The following is a 14,841-nucleotide window of genomic DNA, read 5'->3' on the forward strand; positions in this document are numbered from 1 at the left end:
CCTGCTGAGTCCTAAGGCAGAAAACTGAGTCCCCAGAAGACTTAAAAGTATGTGTACTCTAAAAAAGGTGTAATTAATACTTTATCATTAATGTCTAGCAATCATAAGGTAGTTGCATTCCAGGTTGCTTTATCACACCTGCTTTATGAATTTTTGTCTGTTTGCATCCATTAAAATCAACTCCACTGGCCTTCTTGCTCTGATTTCTTACTCTGTAGAAGCGTTGTGTTCTGTCAGTTTGCTTTTAACTTTTTCCTCTGAAATGATTTGACCGTGTAGTTGTGACTGTAAATACAGTAGAATTTGGAAACATATAAAATCAAGACCCTTGTTGTCCTAGACATTGGCAACCACAAAATTAACAACCTTGGCTCCCAATGCTTACAGTGGTGAGAGGTTGGAAAAGGCAAAGGGAGAGCCAGGCAAGTAGAAGGGTGAATAAAGTGATGCTTTACAAATACCCTGTGATGGTGTGATGATGTATTTTTCTTTTGAGGTAGAGATTAGAAAAGTAAAAATACAACTGAAGGAGGAGTCACCTGTCAAATGTGCAACATCCAACTGCAGGTTTTCTTGTAGCCTTTTTGTTTGAACTTTAGTGTCCCAAGGTAAGATCGTCCTGTTCTGTGATCTTACTGAAAGGATGAGGAAAGCTGAGTTCCCTGAAGGAAGCCCTAAATCTAGAGTCAGTGACAAGTCTGATGTTATAGGTAGGAGCAGAGAGGGGAGGATGAGCTTCCTGCAGGGGTTTCTGTCTGTTGGGAGTCATCTGTGCTCAGGGCTGGTTGCACTGGGACTGGTGCAGTTCATTTTTTCACAGACTTGAGGAAACCTGGCTGAATGTAAGGAATGTGCATTTGAGGGAAAAAAAAATGCAATAATTTCATAGTTTACTTATTTTTTATAATCTAGCTGGATTGTAATCTGTGCCCCAAAAAGACAGGCAGATTTCTTTGCAAGGGGAACTGTATGTGGAAGCAAACTTGGATCAGGTCAGTTTGCAAATTGCAGACCTGCTTGGATATACTTTAATAACACTGTAGTAGAATCCAGGAGGCTAAAAAAATACTTTGGTGGTTTAAAATATATATATGTATATTTTAAAATATATATGTAATACATATTTGTGGAGGGCTTTGCTTAATGAGACAGAGCAGAATTAAAGTGATGTCTCTGATCAGCTGGTCACACTTTTTTTTTTTGGGGGAGAGAACCTTAAGGTTGCAATCATTTCTGTCCCTGCTCAGCCATGTGGGAAGCATGTCAGGGATCAGTAATTATTTGGATGGTTCTGTCATTGATGGCTAGAATTTGGTGTTGTTTTGCCCTGTGTGATGCACTTGGCTGCTGATGCCAGAATGCAGTTAGATGAGGTTTGGTGGCTGAAGTGGCTGATCTGGTTGATCAAAGCAGGGGTGTAAACTGAACAGCAACAGGCTTTTTTCAACTTCTGAATTTTCCTTTTGGATGTGGGTTGTAGATTCCCTACAGTTGTGTCTGGCATCTCCAGTGCTAGGTGTGACAAACTGGGAACTGCTGTGCTGGGGAGCCTGACCAAATCCTGCTCTTTGCCCACTCACCCATCACTGGCAATATTTAATTTCTCTGAGCAGCTTCAGCAACTCCAGGTGAAAGTCACAAGAGAGTATTTCCATCCTCTTTTTTTTTTTTTTTTTTTTTTTTTTTTTTTTTTTTTCCTGCATGGAAAATATTTTCTTCATATTCAAGACAAACTGCAGTCAGTGCTTGAGTTTTTTTGGGTCACAAAACTGCAAATGATGTCTTTGAAGGGGCAGGTGGGAAATGTGCATTTTTGGACACCACTGCCTGGTTTGGCTGCCTGGGTGGAAATACTCCTCCTAGGGCCTTTTCAACTTTTTAGAAGCCATAAAATTGTCATTAAAGCCAGACTTCTATAGAACAAGGCTTTCTGCTCTAAGGTATAGGAGGTATTTGGGTGAAATGGCCACTGAATCCCTCTCATACTGCTCTGTGAGAGGTGTGTACAGCTGTGGCCTTTGGCCTCTTCTGACTTGTGGACCTGTAACCATTTTCAACTCCTTTTTGCAAGTTTCATTGGAAAAAGTTTGCTCTGCAGCAGCTCTGGCTTTCCTTTGCATTGTTGCCTTTGGCAGACCTACCTTGAGAGGGAACTCCCAGCAGGTCCTGGCAAGATGGGCTGGCAGCTTGGGCCCAGCAGGGGAGAAAGTATGAGAAATGTTAAGATGTGGAAGGAAATGTGTCTGTTTGCAGAACCAGCACTAGGCTTGTGTGGGAATGCAGTGGTGAGGGGCCCTGGGCTAAATGGGTTGGGGGATCAAGAGTTGGCCAGCGGTTAATGCTCGCCCTTCTCATTACATCCCTCCCTGGCGTCATCACTGGGATGAAAGCTCAGCATGTGTGTCCAAGCCAATTAACTCCAATTCAGTAAATTAGCGATGTGTAAAACATGACTTTGCAAAACTCCTTGGCTCACTGAGCTGGAAAAAGCCCCATGTCTTGAGTGCACATGTGAGTGAGTCCAAGGACTTTGACCACTGTCCTCTCTCCATGCGCTGCTTTTGGTCTCCAGTGCATGTAAAGGTTGGAGAGGATCATAGTTTGGAGTGGGGAGGAGTGCAGGGACATTTGGGGACTGATGGGGTGGCAGTGGCAGGAAGTGTGCCCCATGGTCTGCAGAGTCCAGAGAGCTGCAGAGACACAAGTCTCTGGACCTCAAAATGTACAGAGATTCCTAGGAAAGGCAGCTGAGCCAGTGGTGACTGGGAAGGGCCACCTGGGCTGAAGGTGGGTGAAGCTCCTTGTGCTTCAATCCTGAGGAGGACTGTGGAAAATTGGGGTTAACAGCACACCTCTGCTCCCAAACTCAGGAGGTCAAGTCATGAGCCAAAACTGCAAATGCCACAAGCCTGGTAAAAAAGAGTGATTGTCTTGTATTTGTCTTTTGATTTCTGATTTCTCCCATATGTACCTGGGTGGCAGCATGGGGAGGTGGGGAGCACCTCCCAGTTTACTGCCAGAGACAACGCTGGTCATGCTGGTTAAAATATACCCTCTCCCCAAGTACTCCTTCTCATCTTCCCTGTGTGGTGATAAGGAGGGCAGAAAGGCAGCGTCTCTGAAACATGCAGGAGGGGGCCTGGGAACTGGGTATGCAACAGTGTGTGTCCCCTCTGTCCCCTGGGGTGGCCCTAAACTTGTGTGTCTTTCAGCCTGCAGGATCTGTCATTTATGGAGGGGTGATGGGCTTGGGAATGGGCCAAATGTGGGGGTGGATTTCAGAGGACCTGGTACAGTGCCCAACCCCCAAAGGTGCCCCACTCCCATCTTTAAAGAGCAAATTACTGCTACAGGATGACTTTGCACTAGGTGCCTGCAGGAGGTAAAACTCCCATCCCTTGGGAAGGCAATTCCATGGCAAGGAGTGCTCCTGCTGTTCCTTGGGGAACAGATACATCAGGCCCAACAGTTTTTATTCCCAAGAATGAGCTGTGGTTACCCCCCAAAAAACCAACCCCATCCCCAAACCCTGCCTTGATAAGGGGCAACCTGTAACTCCTGGTCATGTTAGTGGATCCCAGAGTCCAACCAGTGACTGTAGTAAAAGGACCAAGCACCTCTGGGCTTTGGAGAAGAAGCTGGGTGCTGTGGTGGGCCTGGAGTGGTGGCAGAAGGAGAGGGGCTTGGTCATCCTTGCCGGGTGCTCCTGACCCCATCCCCATGGCACAAGCTCACCCTTGCACCAGCCCTCCTCTGGCAGTTGTTTCCTCTGTTCCTCTCTTTGCTTCAAGGAGGATTTTCTAGATGCTTTGAACTGTTTTAAAGTCCTAATCTTTCTTTTTCAGCATCTTTACAGCAGAATAAACTTTACACTGTACCAACTGAGATGCAGTTTCTGGCAAGTACTGAGGAGTAAGTTAACTATAAAGTTTGTATTAGAGAGTTGAGAGAGAATTATCCCCTGAGCTAGACCAAGTTTCAGGAATTTGAAATTCAATCACTGAAATGTTTGATTATACCAAACGTCCCAATCAGTAGCAGCCTGATGATAAACACCCTCTTCTCTGTGTCCACATCCCTCTGCATGTCCAAACCATTGCAGAGATTTTCCAGCCACTCTGAAGTGGCAGCCAGAGGTGTCTCCTGCTGGGAAACAGTGCCTTGGGTTTCTCAGGAACATCAAACCAGTGAAGCCAGTGATGGTACCACCCACCAGGATGTACACACTGGTGATGGTCCTGCTGTGATAGCAACGATGGGAAGGAAGCACCTTTTCAGGAAGAGATGTTTCTTTCTTCTTGGTGCTATCAGGTTTTATTTTGTTTTCCTTTTTGCAGTCCTGTGGACTTCATGCTAGGTGGTAGAAGTTGCTGAGGGGCTGGGCAAGGCAGGTGGGTGCTGAGGGTGCTCTGCCCTCTGCAAGGCTGCTGGTCCCAGGGGGTGGCTCACTGAGCAGCCCCCTCAGCTGCACTGAGCTGCTCAGGTGTCCTTGAGGACTGTGTTAGCTTGGATTTCTGAAAACTGGGCATTTTCCACCTGTCAAGGCTCTGAAGTGGCTGCGCTGTATTTAAACCAGGGCTTTCACCGGATTCTCTTTTGGACTGTTTTAAAGCAAAGACCTGACGGAGGAGAAGGAGGTTTCCAGTGATGCTCTCTCGGATTTAAAGAAGGAGGAGGAATACAAAACAAATATATGGAAAGGTTTCCTCATCTCAATCCCATATGCAGCCAGCATCGGGGGTACAGCAACGCTGACAGGCACTGCACCAAACCTCATCCTTCTGGGACAGCTGAAGAGGTATGGGAGGCCATCCTGGAGAGCCCTGTAAATCCTGGGAAGCAGATCTGTTCTCCATCCCTGTAGGAAATTCCCTGTTGTACCAGGAAGTAGTTTGGAAAATTTATGCCCTTCCAGAACATTTTGGGAATGAGCAGGTGAAAGCAGAGAGTGGTTGCATCAGCCCTAGCTGTGATAAGCAGGTTTCCAATGTACCCAGCCAGGCTGGAGCAGGTGGGCTTCACCTTGTCCATGCTCTTAATCCCATTGAATCTAATGGGACATGGCTACTTGCTTATAATCTGGCTGGTACTGTTGGGATGAAATGTGGAGTGTTTTGTGAGCAATTATATCTACTGCTGTATGGTGGAAAGGAAAAAAGGAGCCCACTCCTTCTGGCCTGTTTTCTCATTCATAAAAGATGCCTCCCAGGCACATAGGAACAAAGGTTTGTGCCATCCTAGGTGCCCACAGTTATTTCTTTGCTGTCCTCTACAACTAGTATGTTTAGGCTCCCCCAGGCATGTACAGCATCCCCATGAGGTTCCTGTACAGACACTCCAGCAGTTACTGCAGCAGGGTTTAAAACTGGGTGTTCAGGAGTGTCACTGCATGAAAGCATCAAAGTTTTTCACAGTGCTGGGCTGAGTGAGCTGTGGTTGGCAGGGTGGCCTGGGGGGTTGTCCCAACACAGTGCTCCCCAGATCCCCTAGTGCCCACTTAACTGATAATGCACACAGAGAAGTTTTTCAATGCACTCTGGCAAGTTTGTGGGGTATTTCAGATGTTTGTTTACCCTTAAATCAAATGGTTGTTTTCCCTTCTTGCATTGATTTGATTTTTCCCATTTGCTTAGTTATTTTCCAGAATGTGATGTGGTGAACTTTGGTTCTTGGTTTATGTTTGCATTTCCTTTAATGCTGATTTTTCTTCTCCTGGGATGGCTATGGATCTCCATCCTGTATGGAGGAATTAACGTGAGGTATGTTTATAGTCACTATACATACATGTTGTCTGGTTCTACCAACATAGGGAAACACATTCATCACAATTCTCATACTAAATCTGCTGGTATCACCCAGGATCCTCTCATGGACAGTGGGAGGTTTCATAATTAATCAGGATGGTCATGCTGTAACAATCTATTATTAAGAAGCTGATATGCAACAAGAGGGTTTTTAAAGATGCCTCATAGCTACAGACACTTTATCTAACTGAACTGCATATCTGTACACAACATCCATTACATGTTCATTCAGTTCAGCACACAATTTTGAAAGGTTGGGCCTGTGGAGATCAGTGGCAGATTTTCATGGAGGGAAGAGAAAGAAGGATCAGACTTTGAAGACCAGGTTGAAATCTTGGTTCCCTTAGAACTAGTAGCAAAAATCTCCTAGAACATAGAAGAGCCAGGATTTGTTCCTGGGGCAGAAACTTGGGTTTGAAACAAATAGCTTCGCCACAGGGCTCAATTTTACAACAACGTGTTAATCTGTAACTGAGAGTAACATGTTTTTCCAAGAAATTTGTGCTGGATACATGTTACCCCTGGGGTACAGTGTTTAAAATGACTGCAGTGTTGCTGTTCTGGTTCCTTTGGAACCCTTTTGATTCCCCACATGTGATAGCAACAAACTCACAGTCTTGCTTCCTCCAGGGACCATACAGAATTTCTAATATTTAGAGAAGTCTTTAATTGTTATTTTGAGTTTAAAATACAAATAGAGGAGAGGAGGGGGGAAGAGAGCAGGTGTCTAAATATTGACATTGTCTCAGAGACAGGGGGAAAAAAAAAAAATCAGTGGGAAAGTTTCAATCCAGAAAATGCCAAATGCAGATCCTTAAATGGCTGGTGGGGCTTCAGGGGGCTCTGTGTGCTGCTGCTGAGGGATGCTCTGCTGCCCCACACTGCTCAGACCTGCCCGGGGCTTGGGAGATGAGGAGCCTGAACCCCTGAGTCCTATGGGACACGCCCCGGTGTCCTGCCAGGATGGGCAGGTGAGGGAAGGGGTAGCTGTGCTGGCCAAAGCCTCTGGTGACATGCAAAACTGCTCTTGTGCTTGGAGAACGTGATGCTTGGTGTTTTGTTTGGCTGGTCTCCACCCGCTCCAGGCCCAGCTTTATTGGGATAGCTGGGCCAGCACGGATGCTGGTGTTCCCCAGGGATGAGGTGCCTTGGAGGAGACACTGCAAAGCCTCTCAAGTACAAGCCAGTGTCTGCAGGAGGGTGTGGGGCTGCTGTGGCTGTAGCAACTCAGGGAGAGCAGCTGGGCTTTCTGTGTGGGACAGTCCTTGGGGTCTGCAGCACAGGACAGGCAGGTGGACGTGGCTGCAGCAGCAGGTTGGCTGTGCTTGAATCCAAAGGACACGAAGAGGCTGACGGGCAGGCTGGCTGGGCTGATGCTGCTGCCAACACCCCCTCTCAACAATAAGAAATTAAAGGGCCAAGTGTATCTATTTGAGGTTCAGGAATGTCTGGATGATCACTCATTCACCCACACAGATCAGCCAGCCAGCTTTCCCCTTGCAGTGCTGAAGGAGGGAAGGAGGCACAGACATGGTTGGACTTGGTGATCTTAGAGGTGTTTTCCAACCATGATGATTCTTTGTGCAATGTGGGGCCAGGTGGGCGCATGTGAAGCAGAAAGTTGGGGTTTTAGCTTTAATCCAGGTCACAGGCAGGGTTAGAAACCAAGCTCAGCAGCCTGGGGTGTGATGGGAGGTGAGGTGCCAGGTATGAATGTGTCACTTGTGTGCACATACTGCAAAGGATCAAGCAGCACGTACAGTCAGCATGGCCAGGCTAAGAGGCTTAGCCAGGGGCACATTAACATTCCCAGCCAGTTGGAAATTCCTCACATTTTTCTTGATCCTCAGCAGCATCCTGGGATCACCCAGGAAATTGCAAGTGACTCAAGAGGTGAAGGGACAGATTAATTTTCCATGTCACCTTCTTCCTAGTTATTCTGCCCAAGTAGGTATTGGCTAGAGATGAGGAAATTCTGCAATGTTGGGACTTTCTTTTGGCCATCACAGCCCAAGCTGGAGGAAGCAGCTCAGAATATAAATGAGGAAACTTCCTAACCTCTGCAGAGACTCCTTTGTATGAATGCAGAGAGAGAGGATGTATAAAATAGGGCCTTATTGCCTGTGTCTGCACCAGAGATCTTTGTCACCAGTCTTTGTGATCTGGAGGGGATGCAAAGTGAGATACCAGAGCTGTGCAGCTCTATCAGCCTTGCAGAGCAGGCACTGAGGAGGGCACTGTGTGTGTGTGTGTGTGTGCACTGCAGCAGTCAGTGCAGCACTTGCTGTGTCACCTGTGTTAGAGGCACATAAAGATATAATTGTCTTTCTTCACAGGGGCTGGAGAAAAAAGAAGTCAAATATAAGGGCAGATGCAGAAGCCCGAGCCAGAGAAGTGATCAAAGAGGACTATCAGAAACTGGGGCCAATAAAGTGAGTCATCAAATTGGGACTGAAATGAAAAAGAAATCAAGTGGGTTGGAAATGTCTGAGGAGTGGAGAACTGGGGGAAACGGATTTTTAGAAGAAAATTAAATAGGTATTTCCACTCAGAGTGTTTGCAACCTGCTGAGGTTTGCTTTTTGCAGGCTCCAGCCCCTCCACCTTCACTAAGAGGAACAATTGCAAATAGTAGCTTGTACTTGTGTCTTAAGAGCAAAGTTTATGTTATAGAGTGAATTCATGCTGGGTTATTTAATCACTGTTTGTAATTTTTCTGCTTCAGGAACAAAACTAATCCTATGTGTGTTATGTACTAACCAGCACAGGCTGAATTTTGAAGGTTTTGTGCACACCTGTTGTGCAAAGCAGGAGCATTTGCTGAGAAGGCTGATGGATCTTATGAGAGATAGGAATCATATGGATTGTGGATATGCTTTAAGAAAGCTTAATAGCTGCTCAAAGAAAAGATATGGAAAGAAGTCAGATCCATGCCATGGAGACCATGAATTTCCTCTTAATAACTCCTTCAATTGTATTAGTTGGGTGAAGATAGAACAAGACTTTCTCAGTTTCTTACTGTAATTTCTCAAAGGTCTTGTCTTCTGGAAAGGGTTGCAATGATGGGGATCATATTCTAGAGCAAGGAACTAGCAGAAAGATCAGTTTTAAACTTATGAGAAATGCAAAGAAAAGGGGGAAGCAGGAAAAGTTGACTGTCTCCAAGAATCAAACCCTAGGTGTGTCTAACCAGCCACTCATATTTTGAGCAACCAGGACTAGTGAAGGTTTCTGAAACTGTAGCTTTTAACCTCACAATGTTTTTGTTTCTCCATCTGTGAAATAATGTTTTCATACCCAGGGCAACACTGTGAAGATTCAGTGATGTTTGTGTCATGCTGTCGACACTGCCGTTATTGCTGTTGTGTGGAAAATGGAGTGGTTCTTCAAAGCCAGTTGTCTGTGCCTGTGCTGTAAATGAAAGAAATTGGTTTATTTGTTCCATCCAGTACATTATCGAGCAGCCTGCAAAATGTCTCTGAAAGAATCAAAGTCCCACTTTGAGCTCTAGGAGTGAGGAAGTCCATTAAGCCTTGCTTTACCAATTTGATTAGCAACCCCATAACTTAAAATCAATGCAAGTGGCCCCTTCCCAATGGTTTAAATGTCCTTCCTTGTGCTTGGAGAGGTTCTAAGCAGTGTTTTGAGGCATTGTCTTGGTTAAATCTTGACTTCACTAGAGTCAAGCCTGATGCTCAGTGGATGATACTGCCATTTACCCTGCTGTTTGTTGTGTGCCTGATGGATGCTTTTCAGGTTTTGACCTTGAAGTTTGTTCCTGCTGTCTCATCTATGATTTGAATCTCAGCCATCCTTTTAGCTTGCTTGTGCAAGGTGCAGCCACCCCTGTAGCACGTCAGCATGTTAACTCCATTTCTTTTTATTTTAGGTTTGCAGAACAGGCAATTTTCTTCTTATTCTGCATGTTTGCCATCATGCTTTTCTCCAGGGATCCCAAATTCATTCCAGGCTGGGCAAGCTTGTTTGCACCAGGGTAAGATTTTATTTTCATTCCACTGTCACATTTTTCAAAAGCATTTCCAAGTCATTGAGATTCCTGGGTTTCTGATTGCTCAGGTTTCCTGGAGTAAATTAAACTGAGCAGAGCCAGCTTTATTGTTCCTGTCTCCCAGAGGAGGTACATGAAGCCTGGTGGGAAGTTGATGTGTGTCTATCTGATGCCATCCCTAGAGTTTTAGTGTCGGGAAAGCTGTTTATAGGTACCCTGACAGTGAAATACTGAATTCTTTCCACAATCCACTGATTTCACTGAGGGTCTGGAGAGCTGGCAGGAGCTGACCATGAGTACAGACCTGCCTGTTTAGCAAGTTTGTCTCCTCTGTGACATCCATACCTTGGGAAGATGAATGGATACAGCAGCTGGAGAATGCTAATTCTCAGAGAGGGTGTTGTTATTCCTTAACAGAAAAGACCTTCATAGTTGTGTGTTTGTTTGTTTTTTGTAAATAAAGCCCTAGCTTAATTAATGATTCCTTAATGCAACAAAGTAGTTATGGGCTTTTTCCTCACCAGTTAATAGCTCTTTGCAATCAAACAGAAGTTTAAGCTCTTTACTGAGTGGAGGTTGCTTTTCACCTTACAGTCTGAGTGTTTTCATTTTGCAAAGAGCAAATTCATGACATGGTTTGGGCTCCTCTCTTCCTCCCTGAAACGACCTGGGGGGATTTGTCCTCACAGCCCCTCACGGACTGACCATGACTCTGCAATCAGAGCAGCCAGAGCATCCATGGGGGGGATTAGATCTTGGTTTTCACCTTTGTAGGGCAGCTTTTCCAGGGGGTTCACAGCCCATGGTAGAAATGTAGCTCGACAGGGAATTAAAAAGAAAAGAACTGTGAACAAAGAGCCTTGTTCAAACCTGATGGAAACTTGTAATCTTCTTTGGTAAATCCCTGTTCTCATAAACTTTGTAACTCTACAGGCTTGTGCTTCTTACCAGTGTTTCTGCTGCTTTTGGACAGGTTTATCTCAGATGCAGTGACAGGGATCACCATCGTGATTATACTGTTCTTCTTCCCTTCACAAAAACCTTCCTTCAGGTGGTGGTTTGACTTGAAAGGTGAGTAGGAGACCCCTCTGGGCAGGGACTCTGCCCTTGTCTGTGTTCTGGAAGGGCAGGCACAGAGCAAGAGGCAAGACCATCTCCCCTTGGACCAGCACCAGCCCTCAGCACAGCTGAGCTGGCATCTGGAGCAGTGTGGGCTGAAGGTGCCACTTGATCCTACAGAGGCTTTTTTTCTGAAGAGGTTGAGCAGTCGCTGCCCTGCTGCAGATTGCAGGAATGACTCAGTTGCTCTTGTAGCTGTCAGAGATGATGCCATGGTGGTTGAAGTGAACTGAAATTGGTGTTGATTTACCATAGCAGACCTGATTGTGAAACAGAAGTTTGGTTGTTACTCCCAAATGGCTCCTGTCCCTCAGGGGGAGCATCAAGCTCTGAGAGGGCAGAGCTGGGTGAGTTGTTCATACTCAAAACTAAGGGCCCTTCCTCAGTTCCTGGAATGATTTAGAATTTAAGCTCCTAAAACCCAAACTCTCCAGCAGGTTTTGGTACTAGGAGTCTTTTGAGATCTTGGGTCTATTCTCTTGAGTAACAATGAGGTCCAAAGTTTAATCCATGAGGCACTTACGGTGAGAGATGGTCTTAATGTGGAGACGCAGCTGATGAAGGCCCTTTGTGCAGCACCACCTGGGTCTGTGGAACAAAAAACTGGCTGCTCTGCGTCGCGCACATTGGTTGTGTTGGCCATATGCAGGAAGATGTTTAATCAGGCCTCCTCCTCTGCCCTTGTTCAACAGAAAACTACAGACTCATTAGGGTGTCCTTCCCTATGACAGAGCTCACTTCATCGTGTATTAAGAAATGGCCTTTAGGGCAGATGAGCTTTTGGCTACAAAACTCAGCAGCTGTTGAACAGCAAGTGGAAAATGAATAACATCTTCATCATTCAAATGGTGGAAAATTTCATCCTTCCACAGACTTCTGGGTGTTGAAAACAATGTTTGTCTGTTACAAAGAGAAAATTAACCTGATGTTAAATGTCCCCTTGAGAAGGCCTCAAAGTTTAAGTGCTAGAATTTATTATTATTATTATTATTGAAAGATCTGATAATAATTTAAATTCCCTTTTAATTGTCTAGCTGCAGAGATTCCACATGTGTCTACTATCAGGAACCTGTGGTTAGTGAGCTTCTGCATTGATGTCAGGCTTATTTTATCATTCTGTCAGATGATGACTGATGTGTTCCTCTCTGGGTGTTTGACACGGGGGGTTTCTCTTCATCTAGCACCAAACACTGAGACACAGCCCTTGCTGACTTGGAAGAAGGCCCAAGAGACAGTTCCCTGGAACATCATCTTGCTGCTTGGAGGAGGCTTTGCCATGGCCAAGGGCTGTGAGGTGAGACCTGCAGCAGGGGCCACGTTGCAGTCATCCCATCTAACAGAGCTGGGTTTTGTCAGGGTGTCACTTGGGGTTCCCTTTGGGCTCTGGGAAATTTGCATTTGTGGAGTCACAACACTTGAAGGACATGTTTCTCAACTCCAAGGGACAACAATGTGGAGCAAATAGCTAAGGAGGGGAAGGGAGCTTGCAGCTCCTCTCAGGCTGCTTGTTGTTAAATGCCCTGAGGACACTGCATGTGGGTGCTTGTCTGGGTTGGTGCAGGTGGTTGGTGATTTGCAGTTCTAGGAGAGGCTCAGTTCATGTTCAGGGACATGGGAACTCTCCTCTCCAGCTCCTTTCCTCTCCCCTTCTGCAGGAGTCTGGTCTGTCTGTCTGGATAGGAGGCCGCCTGCATCCCCTGGAGGGTGTCCCACCACCCGTGGCTGTCATCCTGGTCACCATCGTCATCGCCTTGTTCACAGAGTTTGCCAGCAACACAGCCACCATTATCATCTTTCTGCCTGTCTTGGCAGAGCTGGTAAGGTAGTCCCATGGCAAGACCAGCTGCTCCTCTGTCCTCCTCCTGCCCCTCAGATGGGCAGGTTTGTGTTGTGTCTCTGCTGGAACATGTACCATGTGGTACCTGAGCTTCAAGCACTGAAATCCTTGGGAGCAGCAAAGCAAGTGCCTGTAGCATAACATGGACACTGAAGGACAAGAATCCCTCAGATGTTATTTAGGAGAGTGTGGGCTAGGGCTGTGCACAGCACTTCTTTGCATTCTTTAATAGAACTGTCTGTGACTCCAGATCCCCAAGGTACAATTTCTGTTCCTTTCTGTTTTTCAAGGCCATTCGTCTGAAAGTAAATCCCCTCTATTTAATGATACCAGGAACCATAGGATGCTCCTATGCTTTCATGCTGCCAGTCTCAACACCTCCCAACTCAATTGCATTTTCTTCTGGACACTTGATGGTCAAGGATATGGTAAGTGCTTTTTTAGTTATAGAAAATGCTGGAATCAATCAGCCTGAGTGAAGTGTTTAAAAAAGGAATTTTATGGACTGTTACTAGTGTAAGGTGTGCTAAAGTGAACAGTCAGAAGTCTGATACTGTTCTCAGCAACGTTTGAAGGCACAGGGATATGGAAGGAGCCTGTATGACAGCTGGTCCTGTGAAATTTGGAGTGACTGTGGCTCCAAATGGTCAAATCTGGTCTTGAATGTGTTGAGCATCTCCCAGACCCTCCTCCTGTTCTGTGCCAGTGTCAGCAGCTCAGATTTCATAGGTTTCTGGGTGTAGGATAAGTTCCCAAGGGCAGAGAAATGAAATTTATGAGCAAAATTAGGCTCAATCCCAGTTCCTGCTCACATTCCTGAGGCTAAACAGATGTTAATGTTTTTGATGGATCAAAGCTTGGGGAGCATCTGCAGAATGGCCTTTGTGGCTTAAGAAGGGCCACTTAAGATGTTGCTAATATTAAACAGCAATTAAGCCTTCCATTTTTATGATGTTTATATTCAAGCAGCTTCATGCTTCACATGCTGTAGATGTCCAGTCTAAACTCAACAGTTGTCTTTGTATTTCTTTTGTAGGCAAGAACTGGGTTGCTCATGAATCTTATGGGAGTTCTGCTTCTTAGCTTGGCCATGAACACATGGGCCAAGAGCATCTTCCAGCTGGGGACCTTCCCTGCATGGGCCAACATCCATGCGGAAAACACCACCTCACTCTTAAAAGCTGTAGAAAATGTCACTTTAAGTGCACTAAATAAAATATGAACAAAGCCACCCCCAGGGAAGGACTCACTCACTTAGGACTTGGGCACTGGAATCATCAGAGCATGCACAGGAGGAAAACTGTGTGGCTGCTCACACTGTATGGGACCCTCTGGTTTAATTTTGGTTTTAGAAATACTGGTCAGTGTTACAACATCTGTTTGTTATTTTCTCAGAAGATCTTTCTCCACCTTCCACAGATTCCAATAAGGCTCTCCCAAAGTCCATCTGTCCTAGGTGGTTGTTAACTGGACAACCCTGTAAGCATCAAGCATCTTTGGGGAGATACCTTTTCCCCCATGAAATCTAGGGAGCTTTGCTGCTCTGGCTTCTGATACCCTACCTCGTTTTGGAGAGTAACCCTGGGAACAGGGTGGAGGCAACTGGATTATTTATGTGCAACTAATGTTGAGTGAGTGCATCAGAATCTGGCCCAGGGGAGGAAGGCAGCATGGCCAGGTGCTTCCAGCAGGGTGTGAAGGATGGGGTCTCATTGCCATCCCATGAGTAATTATCTTGTGAAGGATGAAGACTATTTCTTCAGGTTTGTGCATGAAGGGATGACTCAGGAGATGTGTTGGTGGGACTCGGTGCATTGCTCTGTGCTTTGGAAACAGGAAGGCAACACTTTGTTTCCAAACACGTTGGATGTTTTGCAAACCTGGGACAGTAACTGCTGCCTGGTTCTGTGCACTGAGGACACAGATGGGGGGTTGGGACCAAATTAATTTCTGACATAACTTGGGACATCAGTGGTGTTTCACCGTTGGTGAATGTGGCCAGTCTTAGGTTAGTGAGATTGACTCACTCCTGAGTGACCTGCTGAGTCACATGTCAGTGGACAAGTTGCATTG

The 14,841-nt window shown here is 45.9% G+C and overlaps 1 protein-coding gene across 2 annotated transcripts in view; it reads left to right on the forward strand.

Moving 5' to 3' along the window:
* Positions 1-13,999, forward strand: part of SLC13A3 (solute carrier family 13 (sodium-dependent dicarboxylate transporter), member 3) — a 15,575-nt gene extending 1,576 nt beyond the window's left edge. Inside the window, exons 3-12 of one of the 2 annotated variants that reach the window (XM_009998680.1) lie at positions 3,846-3,912; positions 4,613-4,798; positions 5,634-5,759; positions 8,141-8,236; positions 9,693-9,797; positions 10,786-10,883; positions 12,113-12,225; positions 12,587-12,748; positions 13,059-13,196; positions 13,805-13,999. In XM_009998680.1, coding sequence (XP_009996982.1) covers positions 3,846-3,912; positions 4,613-4,798; positions 5,634-5,759; positions 8,141-8,236; positions 9,693-9,797; positions 10,786-10,883; positions 12,113-12,225; positions 12,587-12,748; positions 13,059-13,196; positions 13,805-13,990 — 1,277 coding nt within the window. In that variant the 3' untranslated portion in view covers positions 13,991-13,999. The remainder of the gene's footprint in view (positions 1-3,845; positions 3,913-4,612; positions 4,799-5,633; positions 5,760-8,140; positions 8,237-9,692; positions 9,798-10,785; positions 10,884-12,112; positions 12,226-12,586; positions 12,749-13,058; positions 13,197-13,804) is intronic. The other variant, XM_009998679.1, reaches the window with a different exon arrangement.
* Positions 14,000-14,841: the final 842 nt, after the last annotated feature.

The sequence above is a fragment of the Chaetura pelagica genome, unplaced genomic scaffold (genome assembly GCF_000747805.2).
Source record: "Chaetura pelagica isolate M959 unplaced genomic scaffold, ChaPel_1.0 scaffold275, whole genome shotgun sequence".
In the NCBI taxonomy this organism is placed as follows: Eukaryota; Metazoa; Chordata; class Aves; order Apodiformes; family Apodidae; genus Chaetura; species Chaetura pelagica.